We start from the raw sequence: 26,939 nt of genomic DNA, 5'->3' as shown, positions 1-26,939 counted from the left end.
TGTCTCAAATAGGATGTCTCCATTGAGTATCTGTAATAATCTGTGATCTTAAAAACATATTTTTTTTCTTTTTTTTGCTTTCAGGAATTACTCATTCTTTCCTATAACTAAACTAGCAAGCTATATTTGTGTGTGTATATTTTGAAATTGCAAAATATTTAAAGCCAAGATTATTAAAAGTCAAAGGTTAATATGAATGTTTTCCATGGTTTATTGAATAAAAAATAATTTATAGATAGGTACAAATATATCCTTCCAGAGAGTTAAACATTTCTTATATTAAAGTAACCATTCTATTAAAAAGTAATGGAAAAACTCTACTGATATATTTACTAAGAAGCAAAAGGGCTTAGGAGTCCTAATAGTGAAAATTGTTGATTATCTTATATTGCTCATAACTACTAATTTACCTTTTAGTGTTTTAACCTCAAATGTGACTCACCCATCAAACTATTGTAAGAATAGTTGGAGGGACCACAGAATAAAGCTAAGGCAGAGACCAGAGATAATTTGTGTAGATTGTAAATTACTTGCAATTCAACATTTGAGTGGACCACTTCTATCACATATACCTAAGGAAGACTTTTGTGGGAAGAAGAGTTTTAAGTAATAAAGATCACATTTTGAGAATATATACATATACATATAATGTATATGTAAGTTATAATGGCTGAAGTTTATAATGGCCTGTAAGTTTATAATGGCTGAAAGAATAATAATTAAAATTAGACTCTATTTCTTAAAGTGAGCTCCAGGGAGCCCTGGGAGTTTTCTAAGACTCTTCAGGGGAATCTCTGAGATCTCTGAGGTCTAATACTCTCTTATTTCATAATAAGACGATATTATTTGCCCTTTACTCACATTCTCTTATAAGTATACACTGGGGTTTTCTGGAGGCCACATGTCCTGTGATACTGCATTAGATTGAATGCAGAAGCAGATATGAGAATCTGTCTTACAGGCAGATTCTTATATTATATACATTATATGTATATAATGTCTTACATTATATACATATAATGTATATGTATATATACATGAATATACATTGCTTATACATATAATGCTTATACATATAATGCGTTTGGGAAGATGAATATTTCTGTCATAATGTAATATGCGAAGCATAACTTAGAGAATTGCTACACTTCTCTCCACCTCCACCTGATTCTCCATCTAAATCCAGGCAGTTTTTTCACTATGATCAGATTCCTCACAACTGGGCCTTTCCAGGCCCAGTTTTTCCCTTTTGGCGGCCTCTCCAGGCCCAGAACTTCCTTAGGTCAGCCTCTCCAGACCCAGTTGCAGCCTCCTGGTGTCCTCTCCAGGCCCACCTCTTCCTCCCGGCTGTGAATATATGCAGCCCATTCTTGCAGGATGAAGAGCATATTTACTATTTTTGCTGCCAAACCTGGTCTCCAAGATCCTGAGTCATATAAGCTTTCGACCCTATTGAGTTTTTTCTCTTTGTAATAATGGTTCCTTGCCATCCTAATCAATATTACTTGACAATTATAGAGCTTGCTTCTCTCTGTCTTGGGTGTCTATTTAATCAAAAATTACTATGCTTTGGCCCCTTGATATATATTTTTTAAGTATCTATAATTGATGATGCTTTTGAACTTTTTTCTTGTTCTGGTTAAAATGTTATTTAATTTTCCTTAAAAAATGCAGTTTGCTCTTACAATATGTCACTCATTTCAAATGTAACAGGAGATAGAATACATATGAATATAAGGTATATTTTTAATTCTGTAGGGACAGCCTCCAGAGTGTCCCACCAACATGGGCATCTGATTTTGTCCCTATATAAACTTATTTTTTAAATAACAAAATGAGAAATAACAGTATATTAAAGTTCGTTCATGTATCTGTCCTTCAGAGAAAAAAAGTGAAATGAAACACATGGATAGGCAAATTACAATTTGCAAACCAAAGATAAAGTTCTGGACAAGACCTGGGAAATACACGTGTGGCAGGTGCCCTAAAACACGCTGCACCTACAACCACCAAATGTTGTATTTTTCAAAAGTCCTGTTTTTATTATTTTTTGCATACCAGTTTTCTGAACTTTGCATATGGCAAATGAATGGCAACTATTGTAAATTCCAAACTTTTCCAATTTTGGTTGTTGAAATCGTGTTTATAGGGTGGAATGAACACAGAAGTGGAATTCAGGTGACTTGCATCCTCCTCTACATTCTTCTAAGTAATTTGGGATTTTAGTCAAAACTTCAACTGCTTGAGCTTTAATTTCTTCATTTGTAAAACTGAAGATTTGGACTAGATAATTGACTTTCAACTGGTGTGTTGTGATCTCTGGTCAGGAGCAGTACCTCAGTGGGTTTGGAGAGTGGGAAAGGCCACGAGCGTCACCTTCCCCCCACCACCACCTTGACAGTTGTTTTACTCACTTCTGTACATGGGGATCCTTTGTAAATTTTAGTTTTTAAAAAGGGTGTTTTTGAGTATTTAGGAAAAAGTTGTAAAAGTTCTGGCTTAGATGGTTTAGATGGTTTCCGAAGTCCCTCCTAGTTTAACATTCCATGATTCTATGTACCCCCTCACTGCCCTACATCTGGCACGCCAACACCTCACCTTCTGCGAGGCCCATGTGGAAAACACCCCATCTATTTTCATCTTGCATTACCAAACACCGAGCTTGGCAAATCATAGAATTAAATGAATGTCTGCCAAATCGATGAGTGGGTGAGTGAGGTATCCCACACTGGACCTTGTATGCACTAGATCTTCAATACTTCAGCAAACTCTTTGTTTTTGTTAAAAAAAAAAATTGTCTATCAAATGTGGTGTTACTGCAGGTGGCTATCAGCTTACATAAAACTGAAGACGCGAAGGCACTTTCTGCCTCCAGCTTTGGAAAGAAGGCTGGCTCAGTTAGCCCTCCTTCGGCTTCCTAACCACACCATTTTCAGCGTCTGGCTTGTGGACCTGCACAGTGGAGTCTCTGGACTTGCTGTCTCTGTGGCTATGCTCCTGCATTTTTGCCTTTCTGGGCTTGTCCCTTAGCTATGTGTCCCCTGGCTGCATCTTCCATTGTCTGTGCTAAGTGGGCCTCAGGGGAAGTGGGTTCTTTCTTGTCCCGATGGTCCAACTCAGTTACAGCTGCCCGTAGAAATTAAAAAGCCACATCCCCCTTGAACCTGGATCTGAAAAGAGGACCCTCGTCTAGGCAGACGGTCTTTTTGTCACATGGGACATTTCCTGAGGATGCAGTGCACCCTGGAAACGCGTGGCTAGAGACTGAGCCATTGTGGAAAAGCTAGTTATGGAGGTCAGCAGGAACAGAGAGCTCCTTGCACCGTGCTGCAGGCTCTGGTTTCTGTCATCATGTGGCACTTTTCCTCTTTACAAGTAAGACACGTAGGCGTAGGCATGGTTGATTGCTCTTGTCAGTTGGGTCGAGCCCCTCCCCAGTGACTATATTCATGGCACTGAACAGGCTGGCCTCTTCTCAGCAGTGTGGAAATCATGGCATGGGCACAGCAATGGGGCCAAGAGACTGGGGTGGGATCCATGTGGTATCTGGTATCTGTCATCTTCTGCAGCACTTACGTTCTTCCTGTGGAGATGGCAGAAGCCAGCCTTTTTGTCTCTCATTTAATCCATCTGGCCTCTCCATGTTGTGTGCGTCTGTCTGGATCAAGATGGAGCTTTGTATTCTGGGACCCATTATCTCCGAGGCCCTACCTGTGTTTGACAGGTCAGGGCATTGACAATCTGCTCCCTCTTCTATGCAAATTACATGCCCAGCCTGGCTCTCAGCAAGCGACTTCTCCTCCCCATGATAAATCAGTTTCTATTGCTACCAAGAAAATGCATGCAGTAAGATTGCTTTGTTTTCTTTTAAAAAATACATTAATTCTACTTTTTCATAATTAAAAGTTGCCAGAAATTGTAAGCCCTGCACTCAGTTTTGTAACAGCTTTTTCTTAAGGTTGAGGAAGTGAAACAGCAAAACTAAATATCTCCTATTAATTATACCTATTGATTTTAAGATATATCAAGTTCAGAATTTTAAATGTGACAAACTTTGTGCCTTGCAAACATGAAGGCATTGTCTTCAAACATGAAGTAGGTAGCTTGCATACTTTCCTATAGAGCTCTTATTAAGAGATAGGAGAAAAGCACTGCTCCAGAATACACATAATTTAGGTTTTCAGTATGAAATTTGAAGAAACTGAATTTACATTATTAAATCAACTAATATGAGAGCTTCTAGGGGAATTTTGTTATTGTTTTATTAGCTATGAAATAACATATTGCCTTTGATATCTCAGATTTTCTACTCTCAGTATTCTACCCACTTCTAGCCACCTTTCATCACCACCTATTTCAGCAAAAATAATGCAAACTAAGTGCAATTTTATCATAAGCAAAACACAGTGGATTACAGTAAATCTATTGTGGAAGAATTTGGGATCAGATTTCAAAGTCAGAGTACTTTGTAAACTGTTTCCTATTTGGTTAATCCATTTTAGTGGATAATTGGATGTTGATCTATAAAAATACTTGTTCTGAAATGCTAAGAAGAAGAATAACCTATCACATCATTTTATGCAAATAAAATGATACATATACTTAACCTGCAGTTTAAGAAAGGGAGCTTCGATTAATTTTTAGGAGGTTTCTGATCATAGTATGGGTGTATGGTTGTGAAATAACCAAAGGTATTCCCTACATTTCTTTTTCTAGGTAAAATGTAACTTAGCAGAAAGTGCAATGAATATTCACATCTGAAGTGTTTTGAATGATAGAATCCTCATTTCTAACTTTTTTTTTTTTTTTTTTTTTTAGAAAGAGTGTCACTCTGTAGCCCAGGCTGGAGTGCAGTGGCACAATCTTGGCTCATTGCAACCTCCAACTCCCAGGTCCTGGTTCACGCAATTCTCCTACCTCAGCCTCCCAAGTAACTGGAATTACAGGAATGTGCCACCATGCCCAAGTGATTTTTGTATTTTTAGTAGAGATGGGGTTTCACCATGTTGGCCAGGCTGGTCTTGAACTCCTGACCTCGTGATCTGCCTACCTTGGCCTCCCAAAGTGCTGGGATTACAGGAGTGAGCCACCGCGCCAGGCCCCATTTTTTAAGAGGAAATAGTATTTATATATTTGACTAAGATTACACTTAGGAACTGAATCTTAGAATGCGTATCTTCTAATTCTCAGTCCTGTGGTTTTTCTAGAATATGAAACACACTTCCAAACAGAAAGCCCATTGTGCTAAAACTACTGCAGAGTGTGTACCTAAAGTCTGATATTTAGGCTGTTAGTTCCTAAGGGCTCGGGGTTGGGGGATGATTCAACCCAGTGGATAAATGAGCACTTGATAAGGAGTGTGGTTCAGTTCCATTGTAGTGTGTAAGTTAGTGTGACACTGGGGAGGGGGTGGTGGTGTAGGGGTGCCCAGCTGATGTGGAATTAGGGAGGAGAGGAAAGTAGAGGAGGAGATTTCCAGAAGAGAGCTATTGGCTGAGTTGAGTGTCACTGCTTGAGAGTCTTCAACTGGATGCACAGAGAAATATGGAACATAGGGAATGGGGAGCCATCTCTGGGCTGCAGTAGTTCTGTTAGGTTGGTGTGTATGGGGCAGGTGAGAGCATAGTGAGGAGTGAGGTTTAAGATGTAGGTGCCTGTCATCCCAGCACTTTGGGTGGCTGAGGCAGGTGGATCACTTGAGATCAGGAGTTCGAGACCAGCCTGGCCAACATGGCGAGACCCCATCTCTACTAAAAATACAAAGATTAGCCAGGCGTGGTGCTGCATGCCTGTAATCTCAGCTACTTCGGAGGCTGAGGCATGAGAATTGCTTGAACCCGGGAGGTGGAGGTTGCAGTGAGCCAAGATCACGCCACTACACTCCAGCTTGGGCGACAAAGCAAAACTCCATCTCAAAAAAAAGATGTAGACAGCAAACCACAGACTATTTTAAATTACTTGTATTTCAAATAAAATAATATGATGGGACTCTGGGGTAGAGGGTGGCTTATCGAGATGGGATGATAAGTAGTAACGTCAGGGCAAGGAGCTCATTTCTGTGATAGTAGTACAATAATCCAGGTGAGTGATGATGCTTGGCAGTACCAGAGCAAAGGAAGAAACTGTTTACGGGCTTAGCGTCTCTCACACAACGATGGATGATGGTGATGTGATTTCTCTCATTAGCATTTCCAGGCTCAGAAACTTGGAATCATCATCTCACTGTGTCACCACTCCATTACCAAGCTTTCTTAATCTTTCCACATGTAATCTAATCTCACCCCTTACTTGCAGTCCAGGCCGGACCCTCGTTATTTAATATCAGAAGGTATTGTTAGTGTCTCCCAACTGGGCCTCCTGTCTCTAGATGTGCCCAGTGAGCTCTGCAGTCACCTTCTGACTCTCACAGCCCCTCAAGTGTCGGTGCTTACCCTTGCCTGTGCCATGCAGTGCACACTTTGTGAGTTGTATCTTCTTTCTTCCCCAACCCTCTAATGTGTGTATATTATACTGTCATCTTCCTTCTCCAAGAAACTTTTCCCCCAACAATCTAGTTTTTCTTAAGCTCCAGCTGATTCTACACAGTGCATCCGAGACTTTTTAGTATAAATTATTTTTTTAACATCAGGAAATTTTTGCAGATCACTCAATATAGATTATGTTTCGTGGTAGTTAAGAACATTCGCTTTTGGGAAGCAGGCATTCTGATTCCTCACACACACAAAAGCAAAGTAAAGCATTGCTAGCCATTCACTATTTTATAATCTCTAAACATTTTTATGCTGTTAATTTTTGTGTTTCACTTAAAAGAGTCTGAGCAGTGGCCTGAAATCTCTTTCTTTGACCATAAATAGTAGTTTGTATGTTGTTCAAACAGACGTTGTGTACGTTAAGCTCACTCTTTGATTAAAATAAAATTCTCAGTGGCAATTCCAACTGTAGGGTTAGGAATGCTGTCATTTCGATTGTGTAGCCAGCCCTTTCGGTCAGAATTGGTTTTTAAAAAGCCTTCAACTTCATTTTAAATTGTCCCCATGGACAGAAAACAGCATCCACTGTGGGCCGTCATTTGAATGTTAAAATCAATTGGACACTAAAAGCGAATTTGCAAAGGTTCAGAAAATTGAAGGTGTGACCCTCATGGTGCCTGCTCTGCAACATTGTCTTGGGAAGGGAGGGATAATGGAGGCGACATTCTACCATTATCTGTGGGAGCATTTTACCTGCTTCATTTGGGGGGGATGGGTTAAAGAGAAGTTTAGAATGTCAAGTAAAGTGAAGAAAGAGAATAACTCTTTAAAAGAGTGATCTTATTGTTTTTCTTCCTTCACCCACATATATTGAAAGGTTTTTTAAAAATGAAATAAAGCTATTTTTAGAGTAAAATGTCTGAGGAGTCATCTATTTGAACTTTCTCCCAGTTGCTGAAACCGCTCTACAATACCACTAATAAATGTCACCTGATTCCTTCATAGCTTTTTTTACCTCCTCACAGTCTTCATCATATCAGTTATTATTCTCACCCCATGTATTAGTCTAAAAGCTCTAAAGTCTTCCTGTTTCATGCCAGCTTTGTGTGTGTGTGGTTTTATTTTTTTGGTTTTCAGAAAAAGCTAAGTTTTTCTGTTGCCAAGAGCTCATCATTCTGATGTTAAAAGTCAGAGTCCAGAACAGCAGATCATGTTATTCGACACCATCTGTGTATCACTAGCTGTTCATTTCCTACATCTTTCTTTCTCTTCCAAAGTCAAAGTGTTCCACCAAAATAAGAAATAAAAACAATATTTATGTCCCCAGCATTCTTGATTCCTATGCAGGAGTTTGCAGCGACTGAAAGTCCAGTCCTCATTTAGTTGTCTTACCTTTTTACCTAACACTAACAGAAATTGGTAGTGGTTAGTGGATTTACTAAATCCAGTGAAATTTTCTATTTTGAATGTCTCATTTTAACTTAAAAGTTTTGTTTTAAGAATATAGCTTGTGAAGACTGAGTCACCCTGTGTAGAATTTTTACATTTCATCCTTTATCTTTCAATATAAATTGTAAATTGCTCAAGTATCTGTGTTCCTATTACTAAGTATTCCTAATTCTAAGGTAGTTCGTAGTTAAATGGGTGCAACAAAGGGCAGTTCTTCATATTGTTGGCTGTTTATTCAGTCCTTCATTTAATTGCTCAGTGAGTATTTAATGTTGCTTCTTGGGGCCTCTCCCTCAGAGGAGAGTATTGTTGAGTTTTAAAGAAAAAGTAATACTATGTTATTTTCGTTTTGTATATCTCTATTTATACCCATTGAACAATTCATTTTAATCTAGTAGCAAATCTAAACAAATTATTTAAATCTAGTAAAATTGCCAAAGCTACCTAAAATGATATTTACTGCTAAATTATACACTTAAGACAAATAACACAATAGATATTCCACAGTTGCTCTAACACTTGCTTTATGCAGTGTACCTTTTAGGATGCTTTCAGCTATATGTAATAGAAAGTGCAACTCAGACCAACTCAAACAATAAGGAAATACATTTTCCTACATAACTTGAGTTCTAGAGTTCTTCAGAGAGATTTCTCCAAAGACCCAACATTTTTCTGCCCCTTCTGCTCTGCTATCCATGAGTCAGCTACCCACAAAATAATTCCATAATTCAGCTATCCATAGGGTAATTTTAGGGCTCAGAGGCCTTTTACTGTCTTATTGCTGTCTAACAGAAGGGAATGAGCCCTCTCCCTAAGCATGGATATGTCCATTGAGTCCAATGGGGCCATTCTTGGTCTGATAACCTTGGACTGGCAAATCTGCAGGGGTATGGCATCCATAAACTTAATAATGAATTCACCCCTTGGAGCTAGGTTGCATTCCTGGGCACAGAGTTCTATTAGGAAGAATAAAGGGAGAAATGGATTTTGGATAAGCGGCCAACAGAAATTATACTATCAACAGTAGCATCACTTCTCAATGGGGGGGAAAAATAGACTGTAATGACCTTGAGGCTTTGAGTCAACCTTGACTGTAAAATGTTTGTAAAGTTTAGATAGAAATAGATTATTTATGGCAGAAGCTGCAGAACTTTGCGCTTCAATGAAAACCCAAAGTCATTTTCTCCATCATCATTAACACGTAAATGCCCGATCTTTTCCAAACTTGTTGGTGATCCAGTCCTAACATGATACCTTTCAGAGTTGAGTGCCTTAATTTGTAACATGGACTAGAATTTTAATTGAGCTCCATTTGCATCTGTTGAAAACATGGTAATTAGGTATGTCTTAATTGCAGAATGACTCTGCCACATTAAAGAGAAATAAGCAGCTTCATGCTACACCTTCTTTAAAAAAAGAAACTTGAAAGTACCTATCTTTATAGGTAATCACATGGAAACATAGCTGATAGTTCAGTGCGTAGAGCAGGTTTAAACAGGCAGAAATGTTGTCAAAAATGGAAATTTCTATTTGTTTGGAAGGAGATAATCATCTCTCTTTGTGTAGGCTATCTGCAAAAGGAAAGCAAATAGTCTGTCAAAATGAGCAAAATTAAAGAGAAAAAAATCAAGAAATGTATATAGCACTTAAAATAGTACATTATCTAAATGTAAATTTATGATTAGTTCTTACCTTGTAATTTGCTGTATGAACACAATAGATCAAGCCATTTATTGCTGATATATTACTAGTACTTTTCTTACTTGAAAAATTGTTTATATGCATGTTCGTTTAAGGGAATAAAGATATTTTATGTACCTAATTATAAAGCTAGTATTAAATGTACAGATTTATTTTAAAACCTAAAATCTGACTAGTACATCAGTGACTTTGAATATGTATATTTTTTTCAAAAATTAAGCATGTGTAACCAATTTATTTGAGCTTTTGAAACTACAATATTTCTGCTTAGGAGCAGGATAAAGATTTTTCTCTATCAAATAATTTCAGAATTTGAAGTATATATAATTCAGTACTTTAAAAGAACATCTTATGTTTGTACATATGAAGCTACATATTGCTAAATATTTTTAATTAGTTGGCATTCAAAGGGATTAGTTAAATCAGTACACCCCCAGAAGAGTTTCTGTGATAATGTATTATCTAATTTAGAATGTTCAGAACAAGCATAAAGAATCCTCCAATGTGCAAGTATTTTAAACAGTCCACTGGCTTGGGGCAGGAAAGAGAGGTAGGACTTTTAATTTTATAAAATGAGGTTACAAAACCTGAAGCTAATAATTGATTTCATACTACTTTATTTCACATACTTTAGAAAATAAGTTGTGTTACATACACCAGAAAATTATTTTGAATATGAAAAGAATTGGCAACAAACGTGACTTCAGCATATAGTGAGTTGTGAAGGCACTGCTATTATTCTGTTCCCAAGCCAAGAGCCGACATATGCCCCTTGAACTTCTGCCAAAACTATTAGGCAGAAAACTAACAGAATCGCTACTGATAGTTCCATTCATGATTTATGATAATGGTTGCTGTGGAAGACTAAATCATTTACATTTATTGAGCTCATTTTTCTGTTTATAGTTTCAGACATTGTAGAGGGTCGTAAAATCTATTAAATGATGCATACAGCACTAACAATAATGGCATGAAAATGTACCAGAAACTAATTAGAGCTAAACCAAATATCATGAGCATTCCTACCTAGTGTTACTGTAGTCAGATTGTGGCTAGTCTTGTCAGGCTTGATGAGAGAACAGTAAGCATTTTTCTAAAGCTAGAGGAATGGTGATACCTGGCGATTAGATAAAGTTTTGGTCAGGATAAAGTCACAAGTCAGTTTTTACCAGAAGTCTTTCATTTACGCAGCCATTTATGAGCAGCTGCTGTTTGCCCCGCGGTCTTCATTTGAGGAGCTTAGAGAATGGGAGGGAGACATGTATGTGATATCATATGAGAAGTGCAATAATAAAAGATTGTACAAAGAAAGAGCTTTGGAAGTATAGGTGAAAGGAGGTTTCCATGCAGGAATTATACAAAATTCACTAGCTTCCATTTATCTAGTTTGAGTATACCAATAGACCTAGGTTTTTATAGCTCCAGAGAACTTTTGGGAATTGTTCTGTAATTATTTGGTTAATTATCTCACATTTGTGGCCACACCCATATCTCAAAAACCTGAAGTACTGGTTCACAAGCAGATAGAACACAGCCATGTTCAAGGGCATTAAGCAACACACTACAGCCCTGCTTGAGCTATATTTACATTCTTTGGGGGAGCTCTCATTTGAAAAGGCTACACATAATTAGTAAGCCCTTGGGCCAACTGCCAGGATATTCTTTCCCTGCTCTGTGTACACCACAAAAAATTATAGCCTGAACTCAGTATTATTTGTAAGATTATGGATTTTCACTATGTCCTTCTAGTTGTAACTGGCTTCTTCTAATAAACATGCACAATTACTATTTATATCTTAATAGCGAGGAAAAGGAGCAAATTTTCTTAAAAGCCACCATGTCCTTTGGAGGAAGACAATGGCTTACAATGAGATAACTCGCAGTACAGAGGAAGGCTAACGTTTCTGAAGTCATTTATATGCTTGGGCTGGGTGTGACTCACCCCTGTAATCCCAGCACTTTGGGAGGAGAGGCTGGTGGATCATGAGGTCAAGAGATCAAGACCATCCTGGCCAACATGGTGAATTCCTATCTCTACTAAAAATACAAAAATTAGCTGGGTGTGGTGGCGTGCGCCTGTAGTCCCAGCTACTTGGGGGGCTGAGGCAGGAGAATCACATGAACCCAGGAGGTGGAGATTGCAGTGAGCCAAGATCACACCACTGTACTCCAGCCTGGTGACAGAGTGAAACTCCATCTCAATAAGAAAAAAAAAAAAAAAAAAAGTCTGGGTGCAGTGGCTCACTCCTGTAATCCCAGCACTTTGGGAGGCCGAGGCAGGGAGATCACGAGGTCAGGAGTTCGAGACCAGCCTGGCCAACATAGTGAAACTCTACTACTAAAAATACAAAACTACTAAAAATACAAAAAATTAGCTGGGCGTGGTGGTGGGCGCCTGTAATCCCAGCTACTCGGGAGGCTGAGGCAGGAGAATGGCTTGAACCCAGGAGGCGGAGGTTGCAGTGAGTCGAGATCACACCACTGCACTCCAGCCTGGGCGACAGAGCAAGACTCAGCCTCAAAAAAATAAAAAAAATAAAAAAATTCTGAGCTTTGTTTTTTGCATTATGATAAATAGCTGGCTTTTTAACAAAAAAACACAACTGTGTTACTTGGGCATAGCTATACCATCATTTGATAGTCTCTTTTCAGATTTGTGAGGGTTTAATAGCAGAAATCTAAGATATTGGGACCCTTTTAGCTGGTCTTATTCCCACGATAATTGTGTATTGCTATTGAAAGTGCTCCTTGCTGGTAGAGAGGAAGGACTGAATTTTACTGAGGATATATTAACTTGATTTGGAGGTCAGTTCTTTGCAAAAGTTTGGGAAGAGGCCGAACCATTCTGTTTGGCTCTTTGTTATAAGAAACTCAGAAATAATGATCTATACTTTCTTTGTTGATGCTGGAAAAAGAAAAATGACTTAAGAATTCATGGAGTAATTAACCTTATGGCCCCTATAATTCTCATTGTATTTGGAGGAGAACCTTAGGTGACCAATCTCGAAAGAAAGATTTCTGAGAGTGGATGTTCATACGTGTCTCTCTGCTTCTTACTTAATAGAGAAATGTTTAAGCTCTTTTGGTAGGGGGAGACCTACTTCAGTTACTTGTCGTTCTTTCAACTGCAGAAAGTTTGGGGTATTGAAGTGCCCTTGGACCATGTGCTTACGAAGTGTTGGTTCAAGGAATGGAATGTTGTTATCACTAAGTAGATCTTTTATCTGCAAAGTCCAGAGAAGTGCACTTACTGATTTACTCATTTTCATGGCTCCCTCTACCTCTGTTCAGCCGCCATGATGCAGATAGGCATGCAAGATTGTTTAGGATTAGAATATATAGTAGCATTTACTTCTGATGTTGGCCTTATGCAAAGAAGAGTTACAGAGGCTGTGCAGATCTGTTGTAGATATAAGCCAAAATAATCTGCTCTTCTGTGTGAGCAGGATATGTTGGGAGCCTAAGGAAAGAAGTCCTTGTGCTGACATTGAATGGTGTAGTCCAGCAAATTAATGAGGGGCCAGAGTGTATCTGCATTATTCTTACCCAAGAAGAAAGGAAGCACTTTGGGAAGGCCTGCTTATTTTCTTTCTTTTCATCTTGCAAATATAGTACACGGAGAGTCTCTGTCGCGCAATAGGTTAGTGCGTTCGGCTGTTTGCAAATATAGTACACGGGACCCTTAGAGATCTGCGCTGTATAACAAGGTCTTGCTGGGCCCCCCCTAGTAGTGTACAATCTGATTCTTAGAGGGTGTTTCTGTGGGTGCATCAGCATCCCACCAGGAAGCTGCTGTTTTGCTGCTACTGACTTGGCACACGATCTTCACGTAGGAGGCATCCACATCACATATTCCATTTTAATTCTACTCAAAGTTAAACAGCATTGCAGTCCATGTTGCTAGCAGGGCCATACTGCAGTAAAAGTGTGGGAAAGTAAAGTCCTTGAATGTATTTTAGCTTTATTATTTTTGTTGCATTGGTTCACTGTGTCCCTATTTTTTTTTTTCTTTCCTTCCAAGTGGAAGAAGACACAGAAGAAAGTTCAAGATCAGGGAGAGAGTCTGTATCCACAGCCAGTGATCAGCCTTCCCACTCTCTGGAGAGACAAATGAATGGAAACCAAGAGAAAGGTGATAAGACTGATAGAAAAAAGGATAAAACTGGAAAAGAAAAGAAGAAAGATAGAGATAAGGAGAAGGATAAAATGAAAGCCAAGAAGGGAATGCTGAAGGGCTTGGGAGACATGTTCAGGTAAGTCTTTACCATCCCAAACCAGAATCTCCTTAAACATACAGGAGTGTGAGCTTAGCAAAAAGTACTAAAAACTGGACACAGTAGTGCACACCTGTAATCCCAGCTACTTGGGAGGCTGAACTGGGAGGAATGCTGGAGCCCAGGATTCCAAATCCAGCCTGGGCAACAGATCATTCCATTCTCTCTCTAAAATAAATAAATAAATAAATAAATAACTAAATAAATAAATAAATAAATAAAAGCACTGAAAGCACAGATTTGAAAACATTATCTTTGAGATCAACCAAAATTCTTGTATAATCTTTTCCTACCTCATTTTTACTTTGTTATGAATTTCATGTTAGCTATTTTCAGACTATTTTAGCAGCCTAAATGATTATATCTTGCCAACCATGTAAATAATTGTTGAGAGGTAGGAGGGACATGTCTGTATCTTAGTTATGCGTAAGAGTGAAAGCCCCATTGAGACAAAGGGCTATTAAAGCAGTGTTTGTTCTTTTTTGTGTGTGAACAATGGTTCATTATTTAAATTTAAACATAGAGCTCAAGTTAGTGGTAGCATTTAAAGGTTCATTAATAACAAGTCTAATAAAAAAAGTTACAAATAGAGCTTCAATTAAGCTGTGTTGATTAATTTAGTACTTATTACTTCGGTCTGTAAAGATTTCATTAAATGTGGTCTCTGGCTGTTTCTTGACAGTTGTTTTTGTGCCCATAAATTATACTCTAGGATTACTTAGCATATCATTTTTTACAAATCATTGCCATACAATAAAAGTGACAAGTTGTTCAGAAGTTGCACTGAAACTCTCCCATAAAAGTTCATCTAAGATGATTTATAATATTCAGGCATTTAATGTTAAATATAAAGATTGCTTGATTGTTCCATAAATTAAACCCCTAAACATATCAAGGTGATGGTTTAAAATTGAAAACATACAGCACAGCCATTTGACTTTTCAAAAAGTAGTTATCCTGCATTATGGATCCCCTCTTTTTAAAAACTTTTTTTTTAATTGCAAAATGTGAACAACAGTTTTCATTTTCATAGAATTAGTTGATTTACAATCCTGAAATTGACCTCCATAACTCAGGGAGGTATAGATAAGTCAGACCTGGAAAGTCGAGGAACCATGGCCCAGCCTGAAGTCTACACAGCTCAACAGATGTGTTCTGTAGATGTCTGATTAAGTGCATAGAAGAAGGAGAGTTAACTCTAGACTTATATTAACACAAAGCCTGGCCTATGAGCAGTATTTTCTTTCAATGTGATTAGATTTCTGTCTCTCAGTGCTTCAGAACTGTGGGATTTTCATAGTTTTTCATTAGAGTTTTTCTAGTTTACATAGGGCCCCCTCATCATGTTTCTTCATTATACTCTGTGTTCAAGAATCATATAGGAAGAAATTGCTCTAACTGCCACTTTATTTCAATTTCTGTGTTAGCCAAGGGCCTTTTTGTTCCATATGTGCAGACTGACAGCTCATAAACTGACACCTCCACAGTGCACAGAAATAAGGCTACTGCCCATCAGTTAACATGGAAGGAATCTGTACTACTGTCTTCTTCAAATTACAGGGTTAGAGATGGGAGAAACCTTCCCCTGAGACTTGTAGCACACTCTCACTTCCAGGGGCTCTCCTGACGTCTTACTGAAAGCTCTAATGGCTTGTTAGTTTTCATTCATTGGCCAACATGTATCTGTTTAAGTGCTCTGTTCTGGTCTTGGAATAAAAAATATACTTCTAATATCTTAGAATTCCATTAATTATTAGTGATCTTTTTCTGTAACCTGCAACTCCAGAAGAAAGGCCTATGGTAGAGCTTTCTATCTGGGGCCAGAGGAGCAGAGTGTGGGAGAAATGTGTATTGTTTCTAAGGGACCTTGAAGAACACCACCACACAACTCTCTTTTTTCTAGGAGTCCTGTCAAGCATTACATGATGCTTTCTCTAGATCAGTATCTACAGCCTGTACCCATAACCTATAATGAAAGCCAGCTTTATGATAAAGAAGTTGACCCTGCATATTCTTGGAAATAAAATTCTATATGCAGGTGCAGGGGCTGAAGGGTTTTTTTTTTCCCCCTAAAAATTAGGCTGATATTCTCCCAGTGTTTAAGAATGACTGTTAAGAAAATAACAGACATTCATACTTTTTTAGGTATGTGGAATCATTGGTTTATTGGAATCAGCCCACCTTGGCTGGTGAGAGCCAATTGATCAATTTTTAGAAACTTTGCAAGCTGGTTGTCAAACACAGCCATTATTAAAAATTAAATACATTATCTAAAAAGCAAAGGTAATTAATACTCGAAATGCATCACTTCCTAATTATTTTTGCTATACTTTACTATGATCTCTGCTTTTGAAATTATTTACATTTATGGCATGGACATAGGGCTAATACTATATAATGACGACTGTGCAGCTTTTCCCAGCCCCGTGTTTAGTGACATCATGCTGGTAGCTGAAAATTTGCCATGGTGGCAGTGTTTACACCAGGAAGTCTATGGAATTCCACAAAACAGAGTTCTTCTCCCAGCAGAGCAACATAGCACCCCACGGTGCTATAAATACCTTTGACCAGAGTGGCAGCATCTTGTCTAGTGCCCCTGGGCATGGCTGGGTTCTATCAGATTGCAAACCCTGCGCCAGCCCTTTCCCAATGGGTTGCCACATATTGCCCCTTGAATATGAGTTCAGAATAATACATTAAACACGAAATAAGCTTTTTTGTTATTGAATGTTGGCTCTTGATCCTTCCTTCACACGATGAGGATAGTCATTAGTCTTTGAGAAGACTGTGAAAGCATTGTTAGATTTTTCAAAACATTCTTTTAAACTACCTTCCTTCCATACCTTCTGGATCTGATTATTTGAGATGAATATACCCTCAGGTTGATTCTTTTACGTTTCCTTCTTTTTTTTTTTTCTCCTAACAACATAGGGGACTACAGTAAGATTTAAAAATTGGTCTCTTCCTTTCTCTTTGTTCTTTTAAGAAAACTAGGATGTGGTTTCCTTAGCAGTGCTGCTTTTAAACAGCTTAATCAGAACATGCATGTGCATATATATTTCTTAGTACAGTTTGCAAGAGGGTTCAAGTATGGAGGACCGTGCAGGCCTGAAGTATAAAGTAGGGGTGTGTCTGTGTGTGTGATCCTTTTCTTTCTATCTTGTAGCTCAGAAAACAAAAGGCTAAGGGACATTCGGTATTGGGAGTCTAGTTTTGTAGGTAAATATAGCAGCACATGAGCTTGTTCTCTTTCGTCTGCTTGAGGAAGTAATATGTTTTCCTTTAAAAACAGGCTCACAGGCTCTCCTCCCTCTACCATCCTGTCCTACCCCCATCATCCTGTTGCCTCCCTGCAACTCCCACTCATACACTATTCCTACCCCAGCAGGTTGTCTGTGATATTTGGTTAAATATGATGAGAGTCAAATAGATAGGCCTTGTTTTAAAAACTCTACCAGAGGAAATGATGGTACCTTGAGTAGATATTTTTAGTCATTGGCATATACAGATAGCATGGTTTTCTGTTTGACACATTGAATGGTAGTCACAAAGATGATTTAATTATTAATAAACAGCTCTAGGAAAGAATGTGAGTCATATGAATCACTCTTCTGTTTATAAATTATGGAGTATATGAACTACAGAAGCCGCCTTAATGCAAGTCTTAAATCAGAAATTTAAATCTATAAGGAATCAAACAACAAATGCAAAGTTTTTCCTGTTTGTATTAATTTCTCCTCATACATACTACATCTTTTGCACACAAGGAGCTTCTATCACCTTAATTAAAATGGCTTTGTATCTAAGAAACCTGAGTGTGCTTACAAAACAGGTAAACATGACTTGTAAATGTAATCATTCTGTGTGCAGATTGCAGAGCAGAGCGGGGAGCACAAAGTTTGAGTCTGTGTATGTTTGATTCTCAGACACTCGGCTATTCAAATTTAATACTGGAGGATATTTCTGAGAATTCTTCAATTGTATGAAATTGTCATGAAAGAGGAAATTGAGTATGTACTTTAGGAGGAGGGAGATATGTTTTTTAATGTTTTAAATGTGTTCGTTTTTAAAGGAAAGCAGCCTTCTTAAGCAACATGATTTTGCCTCAGTTTTTAATCTCCAAATTGAAATAACCAGCAAGATAATAAAATATTGTATTCTCAGATATTAAGAAGTTAAAATCATGTGCTCTCTTTTTGTGAGCCCTAGAGTAAGTGTAATTTGATATTGCTTTGCTGCAAAATTGGAACTGTTATCGTTTGAATATCATAGAATTGTATGTACTCTAAAACTGAAGGTTCTTAGACATGACCTTATTGTACATGTCTCAGATTTATTTCTAGCTGTTGTCCATATGTGATAGCTGAGAACCTATCACTGCAGAAATCTAAAGCAAAAGAAATGTTGCAATATTACCATTAAAATTGAATCCTCCAATTACATTTAAAATGATTACCTGGGTCCCCGAAGCATTGTTTTATTCAGTTTTGAAGAGGAAATAGATAATTTAGTTTGCAACCTTGTTTGGTTGAAGTCAGATATATTGCTCTCTTTTCCTTTTTAGAATATGATCATTTTCAGAACACAATGAACATAATCAGGTTTTAAAAACTGAATGTCGTAGTTTGGATTATACATCTTAGGCGTTTGAGAAAAGAACAAACACAGATTCTTGTTGCTTTCCTCACCTGTACTAACTGTGTGTCTGTACCGTGTCTCTCATTTAGCCTTGCCAAACTGAAGCCCGAGAAGAGATGAACAACAAAGCGATTCAAAACATGTCTTGAACAGCACATATTGCACAGTTGTTGTTTTTTTTAAACAAACAATAAATTTACTTTTAATGAATTCTTAGTGGCTGTTGACGAATTTTGTTTACGACATCAGCAGTTTGATGGTTTAGTAATTTCCTTATTAATCCATTTGGAACTTTTGGATCTTGATTTCAAGCTTGGGGTTTAAATTACGCTTGAAAAGGCAGAGACATGTTTTTTTCTCTTTCCTTTCTTTGTTGGCCCCTTTTCATAGTGGAAAACCACAGTCCTCTCACTGCTGGCGTATTCAGAAATCATCAGCACACACCCATTGGATATTAGAATCAGAGTTTTCAAGATTCTGTAAAGGGCCACCACCCATTTGGTTGTGTTGTGTAACCACCAGTGACTTTGGGACACAGGCAGATGTTACAGGTGATTCAGGGCAGAGGCAAAGAGGTATGTGGGCTGGTACAGTCACCCATCAGGGATGAGATGCAACGGATAGATTCATGACCAGATGGACCAGTTTGAAAGGGCCTTTTTGGCAAAGGTTTCAGTCCCTTTGTGGATTACAGAGTTTAGACCAAAAATGGGTGGTTTGGGGCGGGGGGGTGGTGTAGGAAAATAAATTTCTGTGCTTAGATGGCTGAACCAGCAGGTTCTGCCCGTGTGAAAAAAGCAGAGCTACTTTGGCACATAGTAATCCCAAGGTTTGCTGAGACCACGTGTCGAGAGAGCACACACTCTTTCATAAATGTTTCTTGAAAGAGTCTGCCCGGCCAAGTGTTCGAATCACAGATCCAATGCTAGTGCAGGTGGATCTCCAATGGTCCTTACTATGGTTTGAAGCCTTCTCTCTTGTAAGAAGCCTTAATTCACAGTTTCATTATTCATGGCTTCCCAGGATTTGAGACAGAGACTGTATATTTAGTTAACTCTTTTTCCTGAAAATGTTAGCATTGCATTCTTACTGAAAATAAACATGGGTTGGGTTCATTGGCTCACACCTGTAATTCCAGGCACAGGAGTTCGAGACGAGCCTGGGCCACACAGTAAGGCCCTGTCTCTATTAAAAAAAAAATAAATAAAAATAAATAACTGAAGTCTTGAAAACCATCTGATAAAGGGTATTGTGGATTGGGTTGAGTGCCTGTGAGAAGGCTTGACCTCTGCTCTGACTTGAAAGCAGTTTGCAGTTCTACCCTCGCCCCCGCCCAAGTGAAAGCCCTCAGTTCTAGTAAGGAGACACACAGAAGAGTGTTTATTTGTCATGCTAGTTTTTTATGACTTGGGCCTAATTGCCATGGGGATTAATGTAACCAGTTTCACATTGGTACATCAAGTGGCATCCTGTGCAATCTGCTGATGATTTAAGGAATGCAGTTAAAGTAAGCACATAGAAAACAATGCTTCTCCAAATGAAACACAGTGAGATTTTACATAATTTTATTTGCTTTCTTGTTTGTCACCTGGACAAAGAATAGCTCTATTTTGTGATTATACACCCTGGGAGGTTTCCTTGGAGTGAGTTCTGAATTTGTAAATCCTAAGGACTTAATGTATGCTTCTATTAATTTGAATTGAAACAGAGGTTCCCATTTTTAACACAGGAAAATAAATGTCCAGCTGACCTGCTAGCAAAGACAAGTTCTAAGATAGCTGATATCATATTCTTCAAGTATTCTTCTTTTCCTGGTTAGCAGTTTTAAATAGAGAACCTCTGACATCCACAGCACCCAGGCTGAATGCAGAGGAAGCTGAGGAGGCACAAAGCATGACGGCCGGGCCTCTCTCAGACCTTTTCTGACATTCTTTAACGTTTCTTTTCCATAGACCTGTGGCATGAATATAGAATGCAGGTGTCAAGGATGACACCTACTTGATAGTCTCTCTAAAGCAAACCTTTTCGCAAAAGAAATTCTTGACAGTTCTGAGATGCTAAGTCAATTTCAATTCCAGGCTCTGTGGAAAATGGAATCTTTTTTCTGCAATTGATGTGAAAATTGAAGGCTACTGACTATTCACTTTCTAATAACACAGGGTAAATAAATACTATCGCACTATTGAAAAATGCACTTAGAAGACAAGCTCAGCTAATGATATTCACCACAACATATGTTGGAAATATTCCTTGTGAATGGTTTTACTTGTTACCATTAAGGTTCCATATTGTTTACATTAAATATAATAGATCAAGTACATGTTATTCCTAAGTGTACTTGTATCAAGCCACAAATTAGTATATAAAGGTATTGTTTTGTCCTGATAGTCTTTTAAAGAATTCACTGGGGGACCTCTTTCCTAATTGAGCGTTGAATGGTTTTCTTCTGACCTATGTTTAATAATAGCCAATTTAGAAGCAAAAGACTAAAATCAGATTAAATTTTTATCATAGTGAAATAACCAGGTCTCCTATTAACCTTTCTGCTTGCAGTTTTTTTTTTTTTTTTTTTTTTTTGGATGGTTGATCCTTTTCCCCACTTGCATCTCATGCTTTAAGCCAAGAGCCAAACCATTCTGGTCCTCTTTTGCCTCCTGCAGGCAGTTCATAATTCTTTCTGCATCATCCATGACTACTCTTTTCTTCTTGGGCGGGGGGCGGGGTGGGGGAGATGGTTGAACCTCTGCCCCCACCTCCATCCCATGCAGTAAGCCAAGGCCAAGCTCCCAAAAAACCATAACCATTCTGGTCCTCTCTTCCCTCTTGCAGGACATTGCCCCAACAATGTTTAATTATTTCTTCTCTCTTCTAAATCCATCTGATCCATCTGTGACTGCCTTTTTTTTTTTTTTTTTTTTTTTTGGAGACAGGGTCTTGCTCAGCAGGAGTACAGTGGTGCAATCATGCCTCACTGCACCTTGAACTGCTGGGCTCAAGTGATGCTCCCACCTCAGCCTTCCCAGTAGCTGGGACTACAGGTGTGCACCACTGTGCCTACTACTTTTTAAATTTTATATAGAGGTGGGATCTCACTTTGTTGACCAGGTTGGTCTCAAACTTCTGGCCTCAAGCAATCCTCTGGCCTCTGCCTCCCAGCATGCTGAGATGAGGCATGAGCCACTGCCCCTGGCATTGCTCTTCTCTCTGCAGGATCATTCACGTTGTTTTGCACCATGCTGTTACCTCCTCCATCTTAGAGAAAATTCTCTCTTAGCCCTACTTACTCTCCAACTACGATCTCATGTCCTCTTGCCCACCACAGCAGACCCTTTGATATATTTGCTGTCTCTTTTTTCCGATTCTGTCTTGAACTTGCTTCAATGAATCCTTTACCCTTTCCACTCAGCAAATCCTGTTCTCGTCCAGCTCACCAGTTCCTCTTCCTTGGGAAGTCGGGGTCCATTTTCATCCCTCATCATGGTCCACTGGCAATACCCAGCATGTTAATCATGGCTCTCCTTTGAGATCACCTTTGCCAGCTTTCCCTCCTCCTCCCTGGCCTACCCTGTCTTGTCTCCTTTGCTAATTCTGTGCCATACTCTGTCCTCCAGGTCTTGTGCCCCAGGGCTCAGTCCAAAGTCCTTTTTTTTTCTCTTTTTGGTAACACAGAATTTTGATATTCTCAGGAAACAGCCTTTGTGATCCAAATACAGCCTATAGGCAGATGACTCTCAAATTCACCTCTCCTGCCTGGACATTTTCTTGGAACTCTTCATTTGTAGTTTCAACCATCTTCTTGACACATTCACTTGGAGATCAACCAGACACTTGAAACTTCACATGCTCCCAACTCACTGCTGGATTCCCTCTCCCCACAAACTGCTCCCGCAAGCCTTCCTTTTCTCAGATAATGGCAGTTCTGTCTTCTCAGTTGGTTAGATCCAAAGCTTTGGAGTGATCCTTGACACCTGATTTTCCCTTATGCCCCACAAGCAGTTTAAGAATGTATAAAAGCAAAAGTCCATTAGCTCTGTTTTTGGTACACATCTGCAATCCTACTTTTCAGCCCCCACCGCCGCTGTTACTGTGCCCCAGTGGTCCAAGCTCTGTGTCCTGTCTTCCTGGCTTAGGCAGTAGCCCTCTCACTGTGCTCCCTGCCTCAACCCCTGCTTCCTGCAGTTTATTCTCACCACCACATCCAGAAGACACTTTTCCCTCCTCTGTTCAACCCCCCAGTAGCCCTCGGCACCACTCAGAGCAAAAACCAAATCCTTAGGGCCCTACAGAACTTGGTCCCCCACCCCAACCTCTTTGACCTTGTCCCTACCGCTCTTTCCTTCAGTAACTTTACTCTTCCCTGAACCTACCGGGTCCACTAGAGCCTTTTCCCTTGATCCTGCCTCTACCTGGAATAGCCTTTTCTCAGGTATTCCTAGGTTCACTCTTGCACCTTTAACATCTTTATTCAAGAGTCAGCTTTTTAGAGGGTCTAGCCAAAATTGCAAACTCTGCTCCCTCTCACCCTGACACTTTTCTAACCCACTTTTTGGCATCATTTTTCACATTTGCACTCCTACCTGAGCTATGATAGATCCCACTTATTTGATGTAAATATACATTGACATTGACAGAGAATGTTAACCCATTTTTCCCCTGCTGTATCCCTGGCAGACTGCATGATGCGTCCATCATCAGTGCCCAGTAAGTGTAACAGGTGCCCATTGCCAAACCCCTTCAGTGGCCATTCTCTGCCTCTGTGTCTGAGGCCTCTCTGAAGTCTTGGAAGGCAGCTCTGTGTTTCCATCTGTGCCTGCTGGATGTGTCCAGGAATAACACCTTGGAGCAGTCTTCAACGCCAGTGTAAATGTACCCCAGTCCCCATGGCCGTTGGGTTTATAGCACTAAGTCATAAGGTCTGCACTCTTCACCCTCAGACCAGGAGCTTGTTGGAAATGTGGAATCCCAGGCCCTGCCCACATCTGCTGACATTAGAATGTGCAGCTTAACAACCCTGGGGATTCCTGTGTGCATTTCAGGTCGAGAGGCAGCAGCCCCTACCCTGCTCCCAGAGTTTGCCTGTGGGGTTGTGTTCCCCATACCCACAGTTTCACAGGCTCAGTAACATCCCTTTGTGACAGCCTTTCCTCCCCACTGTGGCATCTCCACTTCTCTCCCAAGTGTTTCTTCCCTTAAACCACTGTCCTGAATCCTTGTCCCAGGGTCTGCTTGTGATTAAATCCAGACTAAAACAGTGTTGAGTGAATGAATAAATAAAACTTTTGAGCCGGGTGCGGTGACTCATGCCTGTAATCCCAGCACTTTGGGAGGCCGAGGTGGGCGGATCACGAGTTCAGGAGATCGAGACCATCCTGGCTAACATGGTGAAACCCCGTCTCTACTAAAGATACAAAAAAATTAGCCGGGTGTGGTGGCGGGCGCCTGTAGTCCCAGCTACTTGGGAGGCTGAGGCAGGAGAATGGTGTGAACCCAGGAGGCGGAGCTTGCAGTGAGCCAAGATGGCGTCACTGCACTCCAGTGTGGGGGACAGAGCGAGACTCCGTATCAAAAAAAAAAAAAACTTTTGGAATCAGCGGTGAATAGTGTATGCTGGAAACTTCTGTTGGGGGTAATTTTGCAAATTATGACAAGTCTTCATACCAGGACAGTGCTGGCATTCCCATCTTTGGAAGGCAATGTCACTGCCGTCTCTGCCTTTGTATATGTACATACCTGTGACTGCACACACAGTCCCCAAAGAGCAGCCTTTCATGTTCCATGGATCTACATCATGGTATTTGGATTATTATTATTATTATTTTGAGATGGAGTTTCGCTCTTGTTGCCCAGGCTGGAGTGCAACAGCACGATTTCAGCTCACTGCAACCTCTGCCTCCCAGGTTCAAGCGATTCTCCTGCCTCAGCCTCCTGAGTAGCTGGGATTACAGGCATGCACCACCACACCTGGCTAATTTTGTAATTTTAGTAGAGATGGGGTTTCACCATGTTGGTCAGGCTGGTCTCAAACTCCTGACCTTGTGATCCCCCTGCCTTGGCCTCCCAAAGTGCTAGGATTACAGGCGTCAGCTGTCACGCCTGGCCTGGTTTATTATTGAAGTTCTTTTATTCTGCTAAAAATAGCCATAGATGATTTTTGTAAATTAAAAAAAATTAATTTTGATTTTTTTTTGAGACATTCTTGCTCTGTCACCCAGGCTGGAGTGCACTGGCGCCATCTCAGCCCACTGCAACCTCTGCCTCCTGGGTTCAGTCAGTTTTCCCTCAGCCTCCCAAGTAGCTGCGATTACAGGCATGAGCCACCACACCCACCTAATTTCGTAGAGATGGGGTTTCACTATGTATGCCACGCTGGTCTCCAACTCTGGACCTCAAATGATCCGCCCACCTGGGCCTCTCAAAGTGCTGGGATTACAGGCGTGAGCTACCGTGCCCAGCTTAATTTTGAATTTTTTTAATAAAAAAATTTTTTTAGAGACAGGATCTTGCTCTGTCACCCAGGCTGGATGGAGTGCAGTAACATGATCCTTGCAACCTTGAACTCCTGGGTGATTCTCCTGCCTCAGTCTCCTGAGTAGCTGGGACTATAGGTGCATGTCACCATGCCCAGCTATTTTTTTTAATTTTTTTACTTTTTGTAAAGATGGGGTCTCACTTTATTGCCCAGGGTATTTTCAAACTCTTGGCCTCAAGTGATCCTCCTGCCTGGCCTCCCAGACTACTAGGATTGCAGGCGTGCACCACTGTGCCCAGCCATGATTTAAGTATTCTCTACATAAGACTGTCAGAAAAGATAATTATGATTACCAGATTAAACATTCCATGTTGGGAAATTCCCTGTTTTCAGGCTGAGGATTGTATAGTTGAGTGGTGATAGATTTAAGCAAAGAGTTTGTGTTAAAATTGCCCTTTCATGTCTGCCTACGCCTGAAAACGTCAGAGTCTAGGAGTTGTGTAAGATTCTGTTTCTAAAGAAGTCAAAACTGGTTTTACTCCTTACAAGCTTTGTGGGCAGCTGCTGCAGAGCAAATGAGCGGGTGGAAGGCCTCCCTTCTGAAGGCCCCAGCCATGGGCCACTTACAGACAACCTCTGCCTCGCCCACTGGAGGTGCTCTGGGGTTTCCCTTTCACTACCGCTGCTAGGTATCCACACATTTCTCCAGAGGCACCAGGGCCCAGCCCACACCTGGGGCCTGGAATCTGAGGTATGCCTTGACAGGCTGATGACAACCTCACCTTCTTAGTTTCTTCTGCCATGACATTGATAATATTTATATTGTGCCTTCCATTTCTTTTATAATGACAATATTATCTAACAATGTTAGTCTTTTTTAAAAAAAAGGAAATGAAGAACTTTACAGTCTCTGCTCATACAAAGGAACAGATACTTTGAAATGAACTGAACAGATACTTTAAAGTGATGGAAACCAACTACAAAATTTTTCTAACTTGCTATATTAAGGTTTCTCAATTTCCACTCTCCTGGCTAATTTAGAGGATGATCTATTATCAGTTTTTATTCCATTTCTGATTTTGTTAGGTGGTATGTTGGTCATTCTGACTTTTTAAGGCAAACAATAAGCTATTTCTCATGTAGCCAATACTGTGGCTAGCAGTCAGCATTCATTCATTGCATGTTGATACTGGTGGACACTGCAGAGAACATTGTTTTCAATAACCCCTTTACACCTCATAATAACCCTATAAGGTACTAATTTTAGCCCTGTTTTATGAATGAAGAAACTAAAACATAAAGGTGTGGAGAAGAACTTACCAAGGTCACAAGGTGATTGGTGGTAGAGTCACACCGAATTTGAACAATGGTCAACCTCAAAGGCCGTGTTCCTAACACTCTCCTGCACCATCTGAGCCTTCTTACCCTTCCGGGTAGGTTTTGCCACCCCTAAAACCTATGTGGGAGCCAAGATTGCTATGCGACATGGCATTGCTATTGTGAGTGCTATGGAAAAAAGCACTCACATGTTACTAGCTTGGAAATGCAGAAGTTAGTATTTTTTGAACCTGACTTTCACGTTTTATTCCTACTTGATTTCTATAGCTTTCTCTGTCTATGGTCTCTTCTCTTCCCAAAATAATTCTTTTTTTTTTTTTTTAATTTTGTAGAGATGGGGACTCACTTTGTTGCCCTGGCTGATCTCAAACTCCTGGCTTCGAGTGATTCTCCCACCTTGGCCTCCCAAAGTGCTGGGATTACAGGCATGGAACACAATGCCTGGCACCAAAATAATTCTTAAGGATTTTTACTGCTAATGAAAAATTTCCCAGCTGTCTCATTCCTCTCCCTCTTCACAGACTCTCAGATCTGTCTGTGTAGATGGGATGGCAGCCGTCCCTGCTCCAGAACACAAACGAGGATGATTTTAAAACAATG

At 39.8% G+C, this 26,939-nt stretch overlaps 1 protein-coding gene across 27 annotated transcripts in view; it reads left to right on the top strand.

The window, feature by feature from the left end:
• The window catches only part of PARD3 (par-3 family cell polarity regulator), a 708,800-nt gene that overhangs the window by 485,524 nt on the left and 196,337 nt on the right, over positions 1 to 26,939 (top strand). For 24 of the 27 annotated variants that reach the window (XM_001145290.7, XM_001144818.7, XM_001144902.7 and 21 more), the window contains one exon: positions 13,642 to 13,873. In XM_001145290.7, coding sequence (XP_001145290.6) covers positions 13,642 to 13,873 — 232 coding nt within the window. Of the gene's footprint in view, positions 1 to 13,641; positions 13,874 to 18,621; positions 18,743 to 26,939 lie in introns of those variants that run through there. The other 3 variants (XM_003312517.5, XM_001144306.7, XM_063781620.1) reach the window with 1 other exon arrangement.

This window comes from Pan troglodytes, chromosome 8 (assembly GCF_028858775.2).
Source record: "Pan troglodytes isolate AG18354 chromosome 8, NHGRI_mPanTro3-v2.0_pri, whole genome shotgun sequence".
Classification (NCBI taxonomy): Eukaryota; Metazoa; Chordata; class Mammalia; order Primates; family Hominidae; genus Pan; species Pan troglodytes.
Note: the sequence above shows the minus strand (reverse complement) of the source record. Positions and strands in the feature narration are given on the sequence as shown.